The sequence below is a fragment of the Rana temporaria genome, chromosome 1 (assembly GCF_905171775.1).
Source record: "Rana temporaria chromosome 1, aRanTem1.1, whole genome shotgun sequence".
Taxonomy (NCBI): Eukaryota; Metazoa; Chordata; class Amphibia; order Anura; family Ranidae; genus Rana; species Rana temporaria.
The window spans coordinates 623,672,127-623,693,884 of record NC_053489.1 but is presented as its reverse complement, the minus strand read 5'-3'; the positions used below and the strand labels follow the sequence as shown (position 1 = coordinate 623,693,884).

At 42.1% G+C, this 21,758-nt stretch overlaps 1 protein-coding gene and 1 non-coding gene across 3 annotated transcripts in view; both read right to left on the bottom strand.

The window, feature by feature from the left end:
* The window catches only part of HTT (huntingtin), a 261,043-nt gene that overhangs the window by 38,273 nt on the left and 201,012 nt on the right, over window positions 1-21,758 (bottom strand). For both annotated transcript variants that reach the window (XM_040335343.1, XM_040335344.1), the window contains 7 exons: window positions 19,192-19,318; window positions 16,555-16,655; window positions 16,073-16,227; window positions 12,948-13,087; window positions 10,748-10,830; window positions 7,084-7,214; window positions 2,516-2,645 (listed from right to left, as the gene is read on the bottom strand). In XM_040335343.1, coding sequence (XP_040191277.1) covers window positions 2,516-2,645; window positions 7,084-7,214; window positions 10,748-10,830; window positions 12,948-13,087; window positions 16,073-16,227; window positions 16,555-16,655; window positions 19,192-19,318 — 867 coding nt within the window. The remainder of the gene's footprint in view (window positions 1-2,515; window positions 2,646-7,083; window positions 7,215-10,747; window positions 10,831-12,947; window positions 13,088-16,072; window positions 16,228-16,554; window positions 16,656-19,191; window positions 19,319-21,758) is intronic.
* LOC120925418 lies at window positions 16,975-17,109 on the bottom strand. Its single transcript, XR_005746691.1, has one exon.

Sequence of the window (21,758 nt, the reverse complement as noted above, 5' to 3'; positions counted from 1 at the left end):
GTCCAGTGTGAGGTTTCCACAGTCAGTGATGATTTGGAGAGCCATGTCAACTGTTGGTGTTGGTCAATTGTGTTTTATCAAGTCCAAAGTCAGCGCAGCCCTCTATCAGGAAAGTCTAGAGCACTTCATGCTTCCCTTTGCTGACCAGCTTTATGGAGATGCCGATTTCACTTTCCAGCAAGACCTGGCACATGCCCACACTGCCAAAAGTACCAATACCTGGGTTAACCGCTTAACGACCGCCGCATGTATATGTACGTCCACAGAATGGCACGTACAGGCATATGGGCGTATATGTACGTCCCTGCTTTTCCGCGGGTCCGATCGGGAACCCCACCCCCCCCCCGGTACATGCGGCGGTCGGAAACCCGCGGGAAGTGATCCGGGACGAGGGCGCGGCTATTCGTTTCTAGTCGCCCCCTCGCGATCGCTCCCCAGAGCTGAAGAACAGGGAGAGCCGTATGTAAACACGGCTTCCCCGTGCTTCACTATGGCGGCTGCATCGATCGAGTCATCCCTTTTATAGGGAGACTCGATCGATGACGTCAGTCCTACAGCCACACGCCCCTACAGTTGTAAACACACACTAGGTGAACCCTAACTCCTACAGCGCCACCTGTGGTTAACTCCCAAACTGCAACTGTCATTTTCACAATAAACAATGCAATTTAAATGCATTTTTTGCTGTGAAAATGACAATGGTCCCAAAAATGTGTCAAAATTGTCCAAAGTGTCCGCCATAATGTCGCAGTCACGAAAAAAATCGCTGATCGCCGCCATTAGTAGTAAAAAAAAAAATAATTAATAAAAATGCAATAAAACTATCTCCTATTTTGTAAACGCTATAATTTTGCGCAAACCAATCGATAAACGCTTATTGCAATTTTTTTTTACCAAAAATAGGTAGAAGAATACGTATCGGCCTAAACCGAGGGGAAAAAAAAAATGTATATATGTTTTTGGGGGATATTTATTATAGCAAAAAATATTGCATTTTTTTCAAAATTGTCGCTCCATTTCCGTTTATAGCGCAAAAAATAAAAAATGCAGAGGTGATCAAACACCACCAAAAGAAAGCTCTATTTGTGGGGGAAAAAAGGATGTCAATTTTATTTGGGAGCCACGTCGCACAACTGCGCAATTTCTGTTAAAGCGACGCAGTGCCAAATCTCAAAACCTGGCCTGGGCATTTAGCTGCCTAAAGGTCTGGGGCTTAAGTGGTTAATGATCATGGCATCACTGTGCTTGATTGGCCAGCAAACTCGCCTGATCTAAACCCCATCTGTGGGGTATTGTCAAGAGGAAACTAAGACACCAGACTCCACAATGCAGACGAGCTGAAGGTCGCCATCAAAAGTACGCTGGGATTCCATAACACCTCAGCAGTGCCACAGGCTGATCACCTCCATACCACGCCGCATTGATGTAATTCATGCAAAAGGAGCCCCGGCAAAGTATTGAGTGCATACTATACTGTACATGGGCATACTTTTCGGTAAGCCAACATTTCTGTGCTAAAAAATTTTTTTTTTCTGATCTTATGTAAATATTCAGATTTTCTGAGATAAGGAATTTGGGGGTTTTCACTAGCTGCAAGCCTAAATCATCACAATTAAAAGAAAGAAATGCTTGAAATATATCACTCTGTGTAATGAATCTATATAATATACGAGTTCACTTTTTAAATTGAACTACTGAAATAAATAAACTTTTTCATGCTATTCAAATTTTTTGCGATGTAAGACACACGCACTATATTTTATAACACACACTTCAGTCCAGCTAGCGCTCAGCACAACCTTGCCTCAAAATCATTAGAGCTCCCCTTTAAATGAACTTTCCTTGCATATCTGTGGGTGTCCAGTTTGAGCTTAAAGGGATTGTAAAGGTAAAAAAAAAAAAAAAAAATCCCTATATAGCTTCCTTTACCTTAGTGCAGTCCTCCTTCACTTACCTCATCCTTCCTTTTGCTTTTAAAATGTCCTTATTTCTTCTGAGAAAACCTCACTTCCTGTTCTTCTGTCTGTAACTTCACACAGTAATGCAAGGCTTTCTCCCTGGTGTGGAGTGTCGTGCTCGCCCCCTCCCTTGAGGGGAGGAGCAGGAGAGTCAGGATGCTCTCTATGTTGCAGATAGAGAAAGGAGCTGTGCGTTAGTGGGCGTCCTGACTCTCCTGTAGACCAGGGAGGAAGCCTCGCATTACTGTGTGGAGTTACAGACAGAAGAACAGGAAGTGAGGATTTCTCAGAAGAAATAAGGACATTTAAAATCAAAATGGAAGGATGATGTAAGTGAAGGAGGACTGCACTAAGGTAAAGGAAGCCATTTAGGGAATTTCTTTTTACCTTCACAAACCCTTTAAGTAATGCTACCGTCAGAATTCTGCCTTACCCTTTTCAGTACAAGATCAGCAGAAGGTGGGTGGGAGGATTACTACTATATGTCGTCTCTAAAACACACCAATGTAAAAGAAAGCATGCAACAACATATCAAATCCATTAAATAATCAACTTACCGATCTTACAACCTCACTGATCAAGATGACTGGAGTCTTCTTCCCAGTGTTAGCAGGGAGAATCCACTGACTGTACAGCTCAAGGAGAAACTGTGAACAGGAATGTATGTCCACTCCGGCCCGATGTTTCCTGTACAGAACAGAAAATAACAAAATAAAAAAATGTGCTACTTAAAGCAAAGATTCCTATTATCATTAGGGTAAAGGGTTAGTTCACACCCTCCCCACCTGTCTGGTCCCTGCTGTACCTACCTCTGTGGGTGAAATGCCGTCAGTGGCCATGCAGCCAGTATAGTGGCCCAAGGATTTGAAATATGCTCCTCTTCCTGTAGGACTTTCAGGCTGGATCAGAACGATTCTTAATTGTCAGCACTGGCAAGTAACTGCTTTGACCAATAGAAAAGGCTCTGATCTGTCCCAAAATCCCTACAGAAAGAAGGGAACCAAGAGTAGAGATGTCAAATCCTCGGACTGCTTCAATGGCTGCATGGGCGTAGGATGTTCGTTTTTTGTATATATTATAATTTGTGGTGCACCAAAATGAAATTTCGATGCCAAAACCGAAAATTCGAAATAGTGTTTGCTGAAACCATAAGTGTGTGTGTGTGTGTGTGTGTGTATATATGTATATACAGTATATGTGTATATATATATATATATATATATATATATATATATATATATATATATATATATATATATATATATATTTTCTGTTCGATGTTTTTTCTGTTTTTTTTAATCGATTAATCGTCTAATTTCGATTAATTATAACGCACATACAGATCCAATGACTTTTAGCTAAACTTCTTGCAGGCTGATTCCCAGTGCAGCTACCAACCACTGGAAAAATGGATAGCAGGATACAAAAAACACACAAAGGCAGCGCTCGATGGGAATAGCATTAAAACTTTTATAGTCTTCAAGTAGGTAACAAAATAAATATGGCACTGGAGATAAAATCGATGTAGCTACATAAACTGTAAAAATGGTGCGAGTAATACCAAACGGTACCAAAAGCAGTCATAAAAACACGTAGCCAAGTATGATACTGGTAAAAAAATGTGTACAACGATGCCACTGCTGAATCCAGATGAGGAGGGGTTAACATCAGTCTGTCGGCATGTAGATGTCCCATGAAGGGAACTATCACAACTCCCAGTGGATGGTTGTAGAATCGCAGGTTGATAGAGAGAAGTGATAGAGGGCAGTGTAACAGCCCTTGCGTGTGACAGATAGTGAGGTCCCGCCGGCATGCAGATATGAAGACACAGCAAAGGAGCCCTTCAGATGGACACGGCAAGCCCCACCGATGTCCGTGACGTTACTGGATCTCCGACGGAACTCCCTGAAGGCCCAGAAGCCGGCGGAGAGGTGAGTACCAATCAAAAGAATTGTAATCGATCAAAAAGATTTTGATCGATCAAAAAAATTAAAGATTAATCGATTAATTAAAAGTTAATTTGCACAGCCCTAATATATATATATATATATATACATTTTTTTTATTATATTCAGCGTTTCAATATTATGAATTTTAATCAATATGAATTCATTTTTGGCCATAACTGGCACCTTTTCGGTCGATAGGCTGGTTTTACACCGAGTAGTTGTATTAAACAAAAAAAAAAAAAAAACGCAAGAAAAGCTCAAGAAACGTGCATCCCCTTAAAAGTCTATGTATGTCTTCAAACGTTGTCCGTTGTGGTGTTAAAAATCCTGCTTGCTGCATTTCTGGTCAGAGAAAAAAAAAAAAAAAAAAAAAAAAAAAGCACCAAAAACGCACATTCCCAACACGCTGAAAAAGTCAGCAAGAACGCACTAAAAACACACCGTGCGGCGGTTATTGGGCCACATCACCCATGAAAAATGCACCAAAAAAAACTGCATGCGTTTTTAGTGGCAATTCTGTCGGCAAAACGCAGATAACCCTACTTTCGTCCGATAGTATTCAGTAGCCTGAAATTTTGGTGCATCCCTAATAATAAATATATATTTATTATTATAGATTTTAAAAATTATTTATTTCTGAAAAGGTGAACTTACACTTAAAGGGGAGTTCCAGCCATTTGTATGTTTATTAAAAGTCAGCAGCAACAAAAAGTGTAGCTGCTGGCTTTTAATAAACAGGCACTTACCTGCTCCAGCGACGCGCCGGCCGGGACTCCGCTCCTCTCCCCCCCTCCCCGGCCGGCGTCTTCATCTTCAGTGTGGGCACCCGGCCGTGACAGCTTTCGGCTTCATGGCCAGGCACCCACTGCGCATGCGCGAGCGGCGCGGCACTGCGCATGCGCGAGCGGCGCGGCCCGGTGCCGTGTAATTGGCCAGGAGATCGCCTAGGACCTGTGACGTGTCCTAGGCGATCACCTACAGCAGCCACTTCCTGAAGGCGATTAAGCTTAGTCGCCTACAGGAAGGAGGAAGTGGGACAGGTCCCACTCGTGCTGAAGCCCCCACCCCCCCCCCCCAAAAAAATTACATGCCAAATGTGGCATGTAAGGGGGAGAGGAGTGGGTTAAGAGGAAGTTCCAAATTTGGGTGGAACTCCTCTTTAAAGTATATTAAATCAGTGAAGCAAAGTGGTCTACATGATCCGCTCCCCTGTGAAAACAGATTCCTTCAGTGAACTGCTAAAAAGGGTCCTATGGACTCTATAGCATTACACAGAGACAAGCATGCTGTGGCTCTGCAAGAATCCTGTACTTTGTTTCATGCCCCCTATTGCCAACCTCAGGGTCAGCAGTGTGAGCAAAACCTACTGAGGATCTAGCTTTTATTTACAGGCGAAACTCGAAAAATTTGAATATCGTGCAAAAGTTCATTTATTTCACTAATGCAACTTAAAAAGGTGAAACTCCCGGATCCTTTTTAAAGGGGTTGTAAAGGAAAACATTTTTTTCATAATAAGCATCCTTTACCTGCAGACATTCCTCTTTTCACTTCCTCATTGTTCGTTTTTGCTCAGAAGTTGCTCTATTTCTTCTCTGTTCTGTTCACTTCCTGCTTGTCTGATTGTTACTCACCACCGTGAAGGGAGGCTTTACTGCGGTGGTCAGTAACGTGCTTACCCCCTCCTGGGAACTACATCTGTGCGGCAGGATGCTCTCTACGTGTTAGAGACTTCAAGGAGGTGTGAATTACTGGCCATGCCGCAATTCATACTGGGAAATGTAGTTCTTACATGAACTAACGCCGCAAACCAGGAAGTGAATGAATGAGAGAACAGAAACTAGAACTCCAAAGGTGATATAGATGAAGGAATTGAATAGGTATTTACTTGTTTTTTAACAGAATCATTACACTATTCTGTCTGTCTACCTTGCAGACAATTTTAGGCAAACAATGTTTTTCCTTTACAACTCCTTTAAGTTGCATTAGTGAAATAAATTAACTTTTGCACGATATTCAAATTTCTCGAGTTTCACCTGTACAAGCTGAGAATCATGGTGAAGGATTCCCTACCCCCTATGTGTCAGCCTTGATGGACACATATTTAGGATAATATCCCATAATGATGTATATTAGGTCCTTATTGGAGCCATTACAAGCACAAGGAGCAGAAACCCCATATCACAATTTGTTGTGCTGAAGCAGTAGCCTTTGGTACCGCAGAACCTGATGAAAAGTAGACCTTTACCATTTTATGCAAGTTTTGACTTGAGTTGGACTTTAAGACTAAAGTAGAATTTCAGGCAAAACCTAACTACTCTTAAAGCGGACCTCAAGTCATTTTTTAAACTTTCCAGCTTATAAATCTTCTACCCTTGTTGTCTTAACATTGGCCAGTAAAAAAATGTTTCTGCCAGTAAATACCTTATACAACACCACTTTGTTTCTTGTCTGATAAAAAGCCTAGGCTTATGACATCATGCACAGCTCTCTGTCCAACTCTAGTGAGAGTTTGCAAGGAAGGGAGGGGGGATGAGTCATAAGAGGGCCAATGAGAGCTGCAGAGCTGGAGATGTGTGTCTGCGGACCATCTCTTTACAACTTCCTGGATTCCCTTCATGCTTTACAGCTTTCCCTCTGGGGTTTACTTTCAATTTCTAAGGACTACATATGCCATGGTACCTTGTTTTGCAAGCAGTGATTCCTATACTGACTGCATCTCCTCTTAGCACCTCTGTAGATCAGAAGGTTGGCTCTGAAATGTGTGACATAGCAGTGCCTACCCAAAGGACATTAAATATGTGACACAGAATTCAAGGAAGTGTGGGGATCTTCACAAAGTGTAAAAACTTCAGGATCATTCAGATTATTAGGAGCAGATGAGCAATATCTAAAATATTACATGCCGGCAGTTTTCCAATGACTGTATACCAAGCTGTGCATGTGCCAGAAAGGCCGTCTCCTGCTGTACACTTGGAATCATGTCATCCCGCTGCCAGCTAATCAAGATGATATCAAAAACCTGGAAGTAGACCGGAGAGAATATGACTGCGGCTGTTAAGGGACGTAATCGTCACATCGCTGGAAGGTGGAGGTGAGTAGGAGTTTATTTCCACATAAAATTTTGATGATAGATACATTTTAAAGTACAAACATACAGGCAAGTTTCAAGTACCGACCTGGAGTTAATTGGAGACATAGGGGGTGATGATGGTGCTGGAGTATCATTCTCATCCTCTTCATCCTCATCCAACTCTTCTGGTCTCAGTGGTGTAATACTGTTCCCAAGCCAAACTGAGTGGATGGAGACCTAATACATGGAAAAACAATGTTGCTTATTTTGCTGTATTTGGCATTAAAATGTAAATTCACCTTAAGGGCACTTTCACACTGGGGCGGGTTTCGGCGGTAAAGTGCAGCTATTTTTAGCAATGCTTTACCTTAAAATTCTTAAAAGCGCCCGCAAAGTGCCGCTGCTCATTGATTTGATGGACAGAGGCGCTTTAGGATAAGTGTATACACCGCTCCCTACAGCGCCTCAAAGATGCTGCTTGCAGGACTTTAAGCTTCCTGCCAGCGCACCGCTCCAGTGTGAAAGCACTCGGGCTTTCACACTGGAGTAAGAGGAGAGGTGCTTTATAGGCACTATTTTTAGTGCTATATTGCCTGCAAAGCTCGGTGTGAAAGTAGCCCTACAGAAAAACTGTAAGGTGAACTTACACAGGACTCTGTCCTTATTGCATCTGGTCCCGCTAACCTTAAGAGCGACAATCGTTCTTTCCGACACATCCCATCGCTGCTTTACCAGTCAGGGAAATTTGAAATCCCCATGGCTTTCTCTCCTCTCAGCTTCCGGTGACAGGACAAGCTACACAAGCTCCGATTGGTCGACAGCACCCATGTGACAGTGCTGACCAATTAGAATGCTGCTAAACGTACCTACTGAGGAGGTACGTTTTGGAGATTATGCCAAGGGGATTTCTAAGCCCCGAAATGATGAGGCAACTGTATGAGGGCTCATAGCGAGAGATCACCGGGCTCCAGGTCAGCGGGACCGCAGGGGATGAGGAGGGGTTCCTGTGCAAGTTCACCTTACAGATTTTTATGTAAAGGTGAACTTACCCTTAAAGGAGTAAAGAGACAGAAGACAAACTTAACACCAATAGGGAACAAATTAAAAGATGGGTTTACCTTTAATAAAATAAAAAATATTGCCTGCAAGAAATGTGCAAATTTTTTTATTTATAATTTTTTTTGTAGGAGCCTGGAAAGCAATGCACCCGCCATCAGCAGATCGTGGGTGCAATGCAGGGCTCCTGCAGACTGTCAGTGTAAGCTGTCTGCTTGTACCTTGTATGAGAAGAGAGTTACACAATGACAGGAAGAATAAATTAACTGCCTAAAGCACTCAACTAGGCCTTAGTAGACTGAGAACTACAAGTTATCAGACGCAAAGACTGCCAGCACTAGTAGTTAATTTGTTTACAGAACTCTGTAAACGAATGACACAGACATGTAAAAAGAGCCCCGCATGGCCGCGATCTTTTTAAATAGTGACAGCGGGTGCAAATAGAAGATCCCCAGCCTGTTGCCACAGGAGGGGGTGGGTAGGGGAAATTGGGAAGCGGCTGCAGGAACTAAAAATGGGTGGAACATGTAAATATTCCAAAAAGGTGAACTTCTCCTTTAAAGGAGTCTGCCCAATCCTTGAGCTACCAGAAACGTTCCTGGTGCAAGCACAGGGGCTTGGGATTTTTGCAGTGAAGCCAATGTTGAGCCCACCTTGAGTGCTATACATATTTTCTTGTGGAACAAAATAAATGACCTGAAGGCACATGCTAGGCAATGATGTCATGTCTATAGGCAATTTTACCACAAAAAAACAAACAAGTGGCTCACAACATATATACCACGAAAACAAATTGAAATAATCAGTGTGAAAAAATAAAAAAATATATAGCAAAAGTTCATGCAAATAAATAGACTGATAGAAGGGAATTCAGCCGTAAATAAATTCACCCCAAGTGCAGACATTGATAAGTTCTCTCCACCACCAGTTTCATAAAAAGTAAAATAGGCAGTTGTCACCTCTAGGGGGTAATAAGGACACCTGACATATTATGGATATACAGACCTCCGAGTGAAAGGCTCCTTAATTGAGTTTCAAGAACCCTGATCGTCTTGCCCGTTGGAAATTTATATCCTAGAAAAAGGCAACATCTAGTGTCTTCCGTTTCCTATAATTTAATAATATAAAAGGTAATGGATACACTTAGAAATAAGGCACAACCAGCTTATGCAAACTGCAAGACATTTAGGGGCGGAGATTACGTACCAACGTCACGCCACTGCCATCTCAAGATTTGGATGTTTTCAATACCTTGCAGTTTGCATAAGCCGATTGTGCCTTATTTGTAAGTGTATCCATTACCTTTTATATTATTCAATTATTGGAAACGGTGAGCACTAGATGTTGTCTTTTTCTTGCATTTAAAATCCAACGGGCAAAACGATCAGAGGGTTCTTGGAACCCAATTAATAAGCCTTTAACCCAAGGAGGTCTGTGTATCCATAGTATGCCAGGTGCCTTCATTATCCCCAGAGGGGACAACTGCTGATTTTACTCTTAGGGCCCTTTCACGCGGGGCGGATCAGTAATGATCCGCCCCGTGTGTCCGTAAGCTCAGTGGGGATCGCTCCGTATATCCCCGCTGAGCCGGCGGGTGACAGGGCGGTCCCTGCACAGTGTGTCTTTTCTCCACTCTCTCCAATGGGGGATTGGATGCACACGGACCGGGTGTCTGTGTTCATCCGATCCGATGACGGAAGAAAAAATAGGGTTTTCTTCCGTTCCGCAAAATCGGATCTTTGCGGAGGCATGTGATTACGGGTGTCAGCGGATGTTTATCCGCTGACACCCACAATCACATAGGGACCAATGTATGTTCCTTTTTCATCCGCAAACGGATGGATGAAAAAGCGGACATACGGTCCGCACATGTGAAAGGGGCCTAATGAGGTGAGCAGCTTGTGAAACCGGTGGTGGAGAGCATTTATTGTCTGCACTTGGGGTGAATTGATTTATGGCTGTATTCCCTTCAGTCACTATTTGCACAAACTTTTGATATATATTTTTTCAGTCCTTGGATTTTATTATTATTACAATTTATGTATTCATGTCATACATGTTTTGAGTCACTTAGTAGCGCAGCACTGTTTTTTGGTAAAATTTTCTCTGCAGGTGGAGTAAAAGCACTTTAAGTGACAGCAGCTACCCTATTAGTAATTCACGGTATTTGAAATTGAGCCAATAGGCGAGCCCCAGGTTGGTTTGCTACAGGCGAGGGGAAACGGCAAAAAGAAAAGTTGAAAACCTGCAGGTATGGCTACTGTCCTGATTAGTCAGCACCAGCTTGCTGCTCCTCACAACAAATAAGCCCTCGTTCACATTGCAAGCGGATTTGAAATTGTGTGACTTCATCTGAAAATGCACCATTTAAAAGCTGCACGTTGGTGCGATTTCAGGTACCACTTTGAAGAGATCTGTGCGGCTTCATGCACAGATGTCTATGCAAAATCGCACCCGAAATCACCAAAAGTACTGCAGGAACTACTTTTTCAAGTCCGCGTCGCACCGATGCGAACAGTGCCATTGCCGACGATCGGTTGCAACTTGTCATGTGATTTGACCTGTCGTTCTAATGTGAACAAGGGCTAAATGTATAACAGTGGCAGAGGCCAGACTACAAGTTTATTAAATATGCGGCAGTATCTAGTATGTTCTGCCAACTGGATGGCAACTTCACCACACAGAATGAAGCGTCTAAAGGTTGCTTTACCCACCTGACCCAACTTATAGCTCATGTTTCCAATTTCTCGCTCTGTGTTGATCTGCAGTAGCAGCTTCTCATGACTGATCAGTGCTCCTGAAATAGTTAGAGAGATGAGAGATTTGGAATAAAATAAATTTATAAACCTACCATTACCGCGACGCATCAAATAAAAAATCTTTTTCCTTTCAGAGAATAATCATGTATAACGAAAGAAAGAAGACAGGCTAGACAGAGTATTTCTAGATAATATCTAAAAGAGATTGTGCCACTGTGAGTGGAGATGAGTCACTGGAGAGCATGTAATAGGCTACAACGTCTCTTCCATCTCCTTCGCAGTCTAAAAGGTCACTACAGTAGGATGCTAACTACAGAAGCTTCTTTGGTGAAAACAATAGTGTTTCATGTACAGGGCAGTAAAAAGGTATCAAGACAAAAAATACAATGAAATCAAGCAGCCTCGCTTTCCTTTACTGAGGTTCGCTTGAAGAAAAATTCTTAGAGATCAATTATCTCACAATTTTTAGCGTTTAACTGCATGTCATACCTTTTGTAATCTGTACAGATGTTTCAAAAAAAGTACTTGATTCTGTGGATATTCAGTTAATTCAACACACGTGCCAAAGCCTACAGAAATAATGTCAGCAGGAATGAAAACTACTGCTGTAGCCATAAAGGGAGTATACAGAATTACCCTTTTAGTGCCTGCTGTCCTAGTAACCATTTAAGGAGCATAACCTTTACTTCTGCAATATATGTAAAATGAGCATGCATCTCTGTGGATCAATGTGTAAAAAGTGTCAGCTCAAGTCCCACAGAAGTTAAGGTAGTGACTCAGCCTACAAGCAGCGTGTATTAGCTAAGGCTTCATTAACTTGTTATGGACCGCAAAACGCAGATATACTGCGGCAGGGTGGCCCTCCTGCGCAAAATCACGTATGAAATTTTGTGCACTGGGTCCGAGGTGCGCGCCGCCGGCGAAACCCTTTCCCACGGTGATTGGGCACATGTCCACTGGGACATGCTGATCATTCTCAGGAGATGTAAACAAGGCAGACGGACTTTGTGAGAGGGGAAGATGGAGATCTTGTGTTCTTGCCAAGCAGGAACATGGATCTCTGTCTTTCCCCATCCAAAGCATCCCCCAAACAGTAAGCTCTCCCTAGGAGCACAATTAACCCTTTGATTGCCCCCTGATGTTAACCCTGCCAGTGTCAAAAGTTCAGTGACCGTGCATTTTTATTTTAGCACTGATCTCCAAATGTGTCACTTGGTATCAGATTTGTCTGCTTCTAAAAATGGCTGATCGCCGCCATTACTAATATATATAAAATAAAAAAAAAATCCCATAGTTTGTAGACGCTATAACTTTTGCGCAACCCAATATACGGTTACTGTATTATTTTTTTTACCAAAAATATGTAGCAGAATACATATTGGCCCAAATTGATGAAGAAATGAGATTTTTTACTTTTTTTGTTTCTAGTGCAAAAAAATAAAAACCGCAGAGGTGATCAAATACCATCAAAACAAAGCTCTATATGTGGGGAAAAAGGGACATTAATTATATTTGGGTACATCGTTGCATTAACGCGCAAATATCAGTTCAAGAAACGCAGTGCTGCATCGCAAAAAAAGGGCCTGGTCATAAGGGGGGTAAACCTTCTGGGGCTGAAGTGGTTAAACATGTCACACACTGCCCATGTAGGTCTGATTGCAGAGATGCCTGGCTAATTTAATAGATGTACTGCTCCTTTCTTCTAGCTGGCAGCCATGAAATGACACAATGATATAATATGGCTCTGATGAAGTGAGTCATACGGCCGCTATATTCATTGGATTATTTACTTTAAACCATAGCACACCAATTGCCTTCCATTCACCATCATGACTTTTGTAGGCTTTGATAGATGCACATAAAAACTAACATGGAAACAAATGTGTGTTGTCCATTAAGAACATCAGGCTTTTTTAATCGAGATTTACTGTCTCATCTGTGTTATTTTTCATGGCCCTAGAAGATGAAAGGCTGAAAAAATGGAGGGTGTGGATGTAGAATAGTATTTATTCCCAATGCAGAACTCTACTGTCCCTTTCTCATTACTGGAATGACTCTTTATGTCCTTATTCTGTGGACCATCATGTGCTTGATTATTATAGGAAAATACAAATGTGTTCAGGTGTGACCCATGTGGAATAAATAGGAGAGGTACCTGTGGTTGCAGCAGATAAACAAGGCACGGGATCCCAGGCTTGATAAGCATGATGTGTGGCAATGTTGTCCCTTCTGGATATCAAAGCTTGGATTTCTTCCTCTACTATTCCTCGAACAACACTCAGCTTCCTGCCAAACCTAGAGACACCAGCATAATAATGTATGTATAAATAGAGAACTCCGTGCTATGGTAATAGAAATAGAAATATATTAAAGAAGCTGCTCCCTTAAAGTGGTGTGAAAACAACTTTAGCAATGTGAGGGGTGTATTATAATAAGGGGCCGCTAATAGTAGGTGATAGATAAATTCCAAATTCTAGTTTGAAACAATATATTAACTATAAGGTCAACAATGTAATAGTGATTTAAAGTGCTTATATAATAACAACATCAAAAAATAGGTGCAAACAGGTCCAAAAAATGCAGCAATGTGACGTCACTAAATGATAAGCATTGGTAAGTCCATGAATCAAATGTTTGACTTGAGAAGACACCATCACCACGGAACAGATATCAAACTGGCGAAACCCGGTGAAAGGTAGAGGTAAGTGTCTACCTACCAGACCACCATGACCCTTCGTATGGAAAAAGGATCAGGTGGAGCTTTAGTACAGTTGGTGGCCTAAGGTCTGTACTGGTAACTGGATGGGACTGGCCAGGAATGGACTCCAACAGAAGAAATTACCATGAATAAAATGAAGAAAAAATGGCCATAGTGAAGTTCTGGGATTTATTGTGAAACAGATTAAAAACAAAAGCCAAATGGCCGCTTACTTGTGTAAGTGCTGAGACCTTGGCACTAAGGAATCAACCGTGTTACAGCTAGATGTGATGTGGAGCACAAGCTGCACTGTGTCTCACTCTCGTGGGTAGGTGTAGCGTGCGTTCCACCGCCTCTCTGTGCCAAATCTGGAAGTAGCTGAACGTGACCAGGAACACCTCTATCTATTGATATCGTCAGGAAGCTTCAATAGATGAAACGTACGTCGAGGCGTTCCTGGTCACGTTCAGCTACACCTACCCACGAGAGAGAGAGACACAGTGCAGCTTGTGCTCCATGTCACATCTAGCTGTAACACGCTTGAGGTGATGGTGTCTACTCAAGTCAACTATTTGATGGACATTAAATTACATGGACTTACCAATGCTTATCATTTAGTGACCATTGCTGCATTTTTTGGACCTGTTTGATGTTATTATATAAGCACTTGCACTTTAACCACTTAAGCCCCGGACCATTTTGCAGCTAAATGACCAGGCCAGGTTTTGCGATTCGGCAAAAATCGCAATAAGCGTTTATCGATTGGTTTGCGCAAAATTTAGAGCGTTTACAAAATAGGGGATAGTTTTATTGCATTTTTATTAATTATTTTTTTTTACTACTATTGGCGGCGATCAGCGATTTTTTTCGTGACTGCGACATTATGGCGGACACTTCGGACAATTTTGACACATTTTTGGGACCATTGTCATTTTCACAGCAAAAAATGCATTTAAATTGCATTGTTTATTGTGAAAATGACAGTTGCAGTTTGGGAGTTAACCACAGGGGGCGCTGTAGGAGTTAGGGTTCACCTAGTGTGTGTTTACAACTGTAGGGGGGTGTGGCTGTAGGACTGACGTCATCGATCGAGTCTCCCTTATAAAAAGGATCACTCGATCGATACGCCGACACAGTGAAGCACGGGGAAGCCGTGTTTACATACGGCTCTCCCCGTTCTTCAGCTCCGGGGAGCGATCGCGACGGAGCGGCTATAAACGAATAGCCGCGCCGTCGTCCCGGATTGCTCCCCGAGGGAATCCGCCCGCCGCGGGGGGGGGGTCCGATAGGACCCCCCACCCGCTAGAAGGCAGGGACGTATATATATACGCCCATCTGCCTGTCCGTGCCGTTTTGCGGACGTATATAGTCGTGCGGCGGGCGTTAAATCACTATTATACTGTTGACCTTATAGTTAATATATTGTTTCAAGGTAGAATTTGGAATTTATCACCTACTATTGACATTGAGGAAACATTTGAGTGCAGACTGACCACTGTGAAAAGTTCACACTTACAGCCAGCTACAAACCAGGAGCGTGAGATTTGTCACAGGTACGAGACTTGAGGAAGCATTGTATATGAGAAGGAGTTTAAAGCGCTTTTAAGAACCAACCACTCCTGTAAGTATAGATGTCCCAACCCATATGGCCTGACTCTGAAGTCAGCAAACAGGGATTAGCCCTGCTGTCGGCTGAAAAAAAGATCACAGGAGTGCAGAACTGTAATCTTGTGATCCCAAGTGTAGAGCCAGAAGAGCCACTGAGGGGCTGAGCCAGCTGCCGGTCCAGGTTTCTGGTCAGGATCTTTTCAGAGCCTGGACTGGCTCTGTTACATTAACCAACAGCAGGTATTAGCCTGCTGAAAACAGGTCACAGGAGTGCAGAACTAACTGTATTCATGTGATTCCGAGAAGTATCGAGAAAGTCACCAGTGAGCTGCTGAGAGCATGAGCCGGCAGCTCCCACCCTCTCCACAGCTCAGCACCCCATTGAGCACAGGTGAACTAACTGTTCTCCTGTGATCCCGAGAAGTATCCTTCTGGATAAGTATTCGCTGAGAAGTATCAAAATAGTTACCAGCAAGCCACTGAGAGCCTAAGCCAGCTGCTCCCACCCACTCCACAGCGCTCCATTGAGCTCTGGAATAGCAGCGCAGAGAGCCACCGAATCACCAGCTCTCTGCTCACAGAGCAATCAGCGGTCTTTGATTGCTCAGTTCTCAGTCATAGAGCCAATGAGGGACAGGTGCCACATTGGATTAATGCCGCATCCACCTAGGTGTGTATACACATTTTTTTTTCTTGGTAACCCATACTTCAAGTATTTTTCAAATTGAACTTCAAATTATCTCTACATTCATGGAGTGATCAAAATTGAAACACAATACTAACAAACAGGTAATCTAATGATTAGATTGTATGGATTTTGCTATATCATGTGTATTTAAAGCAAATACATATCATTGTGGCAGCAACTTATAATGATTTTCAGTGTTTAGCAGAAAAATATAGGAGAGCCTCTAGTTAATCCATCACTATCTCATACAAAGATAAAACCACAACAGACAGTATGGACAGTGTACCTGGTATCCAGGGCTTTAAGGGTCTTGTTCCGTGGCTGCTGTTCTAGGCAGCTGATAGCTGGGTTTCCAGCAGAGGGAATAGTCATAGCACTGAGGACCAGAGAAGTGATGGCTTGTACAGCGAGGACATTTATTTGTGTTCGCTCTGTGTCTTCCTGAAAGCAGAATACATGTGTCACGTATTTAGATGAAGTATTCAATTTAAAAAGCCTAATTTTGCATTCTCACTTTATCATCATCACATTATCAACTCAGCCTATAGGCAAACGTGTTGAGGTGTCAACATGGGAGAAACAGCACCATGAGTGCCTTTTGATCGATAAGGTTAATTTAATAAGGTTGAAGAACAGAAAAGGAAAACTGACTGGTTGCTCAAAAGTGTACATTATTGCTTGAGAGTGAACCTCTAGAGCTCCAAAGTGCTATAGCCAATACACTAATAAACAGGGCCTGAACTACACAATTTATGAACACAGCTTTACCTCATGCTGGCTTTCCTCTTGGTCCATTACAATAGGCTGGGTGACCAGAACTCCAAGTAGTGTGGCCCAAGTCTCCTCAAACTGGGTGCGACTTGTCCATCCTAAAAGGCAGAAAGTGTCTGATCAGAGATAAACAGAAGGAAATATACAGTAAGACAGAAAAAAATGAAAATTTGGTTGGCTCAGCTGGGGCCGGATGACAGAAGTTAATCGTTAAATCTACTTCTGTCAAATGGTGCTACTGGAAAAATATTGCTGATCAGCATGCTGCTGCAAGTCATTTTATTTTTTTTAAATACCAGAAAAAATAAAATTGGACGCCTCAGCTTTCACCCAAACTGGTTTCAATTTAAAACAAAGGCAGCCGGATCCTGAGTGGTTTACTGCACTTTGCCTTGCTAAAAAAATAAAAAAAGTAGCCATGTCCTATCAAGCCTTTAAGGGTGAGCACTTTACTGTGTGCAGCCCTCCTAAACAGACAGGTTTACTGTACGTCCAGCCATTGCTTCCCACAAATCATGAACTGAAGGGGAGAGTTCGATAAAGACTGGACATGAATGTATTCCGACGGCAGTGGAAACTACTATCAGAATACTACGGGGTCGATTTAATAAAGCAAACTAGACTAAGGGAAACCCCCAGTGAAGCCTTGCGGCTTCACAGCCGGTCCTTACTGTGCATGTTTGTGAATGGCCCGGCAACTGAGTTGGTTGCATTGAAGTCAGCCAGAATTCAGAATGGATACCTGTCAAAAACAGATTCCTGACCACTCCCCCCCCCCCCCCAAAGGTGTCGTGGGGGCATGAGAGGAGGTAAACAAGCAGCTTTGGTTCCACACAGCTTTTGTATGGTCATCATCAAAAGCATGCCTTGAATGTAGCATACACAGCGCATGCCCTAGTAGGCAGAATGAAAATAAAAACACTACAGAAAACAATAGTACGTTTGATTAAAGAGTGCATACCATTTACTGGATATTTTTAAGCCAAGCATTCTTTTAAGAAAGCAGTAAATCAGCAAGTTTATTTTCACTTTAAATAGGCCCCGCCAATAAAAAATTCCCCAAAAGCAGTTAAATAGGAGATTGAATACTCGCCTTACGATCTCTTGGGTCCCCCGCACTGCTTGGTGGTTCCTCCTGTTGACTTGTGCATCACTTCAGGACTTGAAGTGGATCTAAAGCAGGGGAGCCCAACCCTTTGAAGCGCGAAGGCCACTTAAGCGACTTGGTAACTGGTCATGGGCCACAATCAGCAGAGCGGGTGGATGGCAGGTCCGTGTCCGCTCTGCAAATGCAGAGCGGACAAGGACACAGCCGGATCAGATTGGAGGTAGGGCACAAGTCGGTGTACATCTGCCTCCCCTTAGAGGTGAATGGAGGGTCCAATTGGGTCGGCCCAACGGTGTGAAAGTAGCCCATGGCTGCTTTCACACTGGTGCGCTGAGGTTTACCTGCACCGAGGGTACAACGCAGTGTACCTTTGGCTTTTCTGTATTTTGCAATAGACTTCTATTATATTCTGCAGGTTTGGTGCACTTTCAGAAATCTCACCAAACTTGCAGGTATTAACAGAAGTCTATGGCTCAGTGCAGGTAACCTGCAGGTGCACTGCTCTGCATCTACGGATTAGTTTGAAAGCAGCCCAGTAACCACTGCATAACAGATATGCCCATATATACACTGGTTTTAGTAATAAACTGACCTTCAATATTAGATAATGGTATTCTATTCTATTCCCTCCCAGAGCAGGAGGTTGCAGGCCACATCAGAGGGCTCGGCGGGCCACTGGTTGGGCACCCCTGTTCTAAAAGCTGAAGGTTTTATTTACCTTTATGCATTCTATGCATGAAGATAAAAACCTTCAGTGTACAGCTTCCCCCTCAGTCCCCAAAACTTACCTGAGCCAGATCCCGATCCAGGGATGTTGCACGAGAGCAGAAGCTCTCCCGGGTCTTTGCCTGCTCATTGGTTTAGACACAGCAGCAGTACCCATTGTGGCAAGCAAGGAGGGAGCGGGGGGGAAGGTTTGAGCCAGGCTCTGCATGTCTTATAGACACAGACGGCTTGGGAGCAAGCACGCATGAGTACCCCCAAACCAAGCAGCTTGCTATGGGGGCACTCAGCAGGAGGGGATGGGCCAGGCGTGCCAGCAGAGGACCTGAGAAGAGGAGGGTTAGGTATGCTTTGTGCAAAACCATTGCACAGAGAAGGTATGTATGACATTTTTTTTTAAACGGAACCATACACAAATCATGCATTTTCTGTTGAAATCTGGTCTGTTTGTTGAGCCTGAAGGAATCTGACATTGTTGGAAATATAAGCTTCCCAGAAGACTTTAACTGGAGACTTCACTTGCAAAGAACTGCATTCAAAGGGGTGCAGGCACTGGGAAAGGTCACTCAGTCTTTAACAAATACATATTTTAGGGTATAAATTATATTTGCTGTCTAGGTTGCGTTAAAAAATCTCCTGTAGCCATATCTTCTGTGTACCTCTATCTGTCTAACGATATGATCCAACTTGACAGAATAGCTAGAGCGGGACCTCTAATGAAAATGATTCCTCCATATGTCCCTTTTATACACTTTGCATCTCGCCGGAAAGTATAGTCGTGAATTGTGAAGCATGCAACCTACCCAATGTATTAATGCGGTAGATAAATTCTTTGAATACTTCTTTCTCCTGCAGAAACTCAACAGGGATTTCAGGAAGTGAAGTTCCATATTCCCCTCCCATTTTGGGAGACCAACCCAATTTCCACACCTGCACAAACCAGAGAAAAAAGCATATTGGTATTGACCAGTGCTGCATGGAAAAGCAAGTAAGTGATTAAAAAACATTTGTCTTCTCCAACATAAATTTTACAACACACACAGCAGGCGTACATTAATAAAGTAGTCAATGTGACTTACACAATCACTGGTGGAAAGTCAATTAGTGTCAAATACACGCATTAGCAAAATTCACCTGCAGTTAATGTCAGATTATCTGATGTATACATATACCCCATAGTGATGTCGGAACATTTGGGGTTAAAAGAATACATATAAAGTCGCATATTGTATATTTTTCACATTTTTTCTATTCATGTATATTATGATCAAGAGAGAGACCATTTTTTGTCTCTAAAGTTCATGAGCTCATGACAAGGATTTTATGTCTTTAGAGACTATGGATGTCTAGTTAAACCAAACTCCCAAGGTTATAACTCAAAGGTCTTGGACACTTAGCCCAGGTTCACACTGGGCTGCGGGAGTGAAGCCATGCGAGTTCAGCTGAACTCGCACGATTTCACTCCCGCTGGCAGTCTCCATTCCGGCCGCGATTTTAGAGACATCTGTGCAGGTTTCTGCACAGATATCGATGTAAATCGCGGCCCGAAAAATTGCAAAAAGTAGTACAGAAACTACTTTTTGAAATCGGTGCAGCGCCGCAGATGCGGCGTCGCACCCATTAGGACAGTGCCATTGCCAACAATTGCCGGCAAATGCTGCCGATTTGAGATGCGATTTGACATCTCAAATCGTACCAGTGTGAACCTGGGCTTAGTAAGATAAACAAGATAAAAGGACTGGTACAGACTAACACAAAACATGGTATTGTCTTTGTATAATGATACCATGGGGCATAATTACTGTGGTACTGTCCATTTAAAATAATGTTCCTTTTAAATATATCTTCACGGTATATCTATGTATCAATCATATACAAATATATAAACCCGTTTAATACATAGACATCATCGTAACAAGGGTCCCAAGTATAAGATCCTATAATAGCTTAAAAGTATTAGAAACTGTTTAACTTAAATTCCGGTATTGGTTCAAAGGAACTTCACAAACCATTAGTGTTGATCATAAACCTTTTCTCAACCATAAATTGAGAAATAGCCGGGTTGTCTGCTGAAACTTGACATTGTTTGACATATAAGACAATTTATTGTGTTTTTCAAGGCTTGGGTCAAAAGGGGTCATAAATTATTATTAGCCCTGGATGACCCCAACATTAGGAATTATTCCTTATACACCACTGCCCCTAGAGGTTAAAAGTGGCATTACTCAAAATGGCTGCATTTGGCAGCCTACATAACATAGCATCATTTGACATCGTCAGTGACGTAGTAATGTGAGATACACACCCAGTTCTTGGGTGTGTTAAAAAGTAGTTTGAGAGGACACGAGGGGGTCAATGTTGGGGAACTCTCTCTCTGAGAGGATCTCTGAAGGCAGCTGGAAGGGGAGAGATTGAACGCAAACATGTAGCAATGGTGAAAGAGGTCCCTTTTGGGACTTTGCTTCTCAAACAGACAGAACTCATAATTACTGGTAACGTATTATTTTATTATTACCATTTATGTAATTGAAATGTGGAGCGGGGTGAATTCTAACTGCAGTATGAATTGGCTTCACTTCTAAAACTAGGGTGAGATATATTTGGTCATATCTCATAATACTAACTTCTGTGTTTTATAATTGGATTAGTTATAGGATATGTTAAACCATTGATTAATTCTAAATTTAAAATAAGCTTGGTTGTATTGTCGAGCATGTGTACAATATGTCCTTTGATATGTACACATATAAGAAGTAAATAAGGAGTTCTGTTTGTGTTGAGAAGAGATAACATAATGTAAACAAAAGCTATTTACATGAATCCGTGAAGTCACGGATAGTTATTTTACGAGTTACCAGGTTTTAAATATACTAGGGAGATTTAAGTAAGAACTGTGAATATACCTTGTCATATAATGTATGTAAATATTATCTGAACATTTAACCATCATTTATCTCTGATTGTAGAAGTATATCGATTTGTATTATCACAAATTATACCCGATTTTAATTTTGCACTATATCTTTAGTTAATAAATATATATATTTTAAATATTCATTTGTGTTACTTGTCTTCAAAATAGAACGGATAAAAATAATTTTGGATTTCTTGTTTGATATTGTAGGAAATTGTAACTCTCCCAACGCACAGATTTACATATTTCCAAAAATACAAAAATATATTTTTATATTTCAGTATAAACATTCTGACAGTATATGGAGGCACTATGCTGCTATAAGTCAATGGTTCCAACAGTGACATTCTCCTAAAAGTATTTTTTGCATTCACAATTTTACATGCTTTTCAACAATTCTGACTGTGGTAATTCATGTACAGATTGTTATGATTTTAAAATCTGTATCAGGAATCA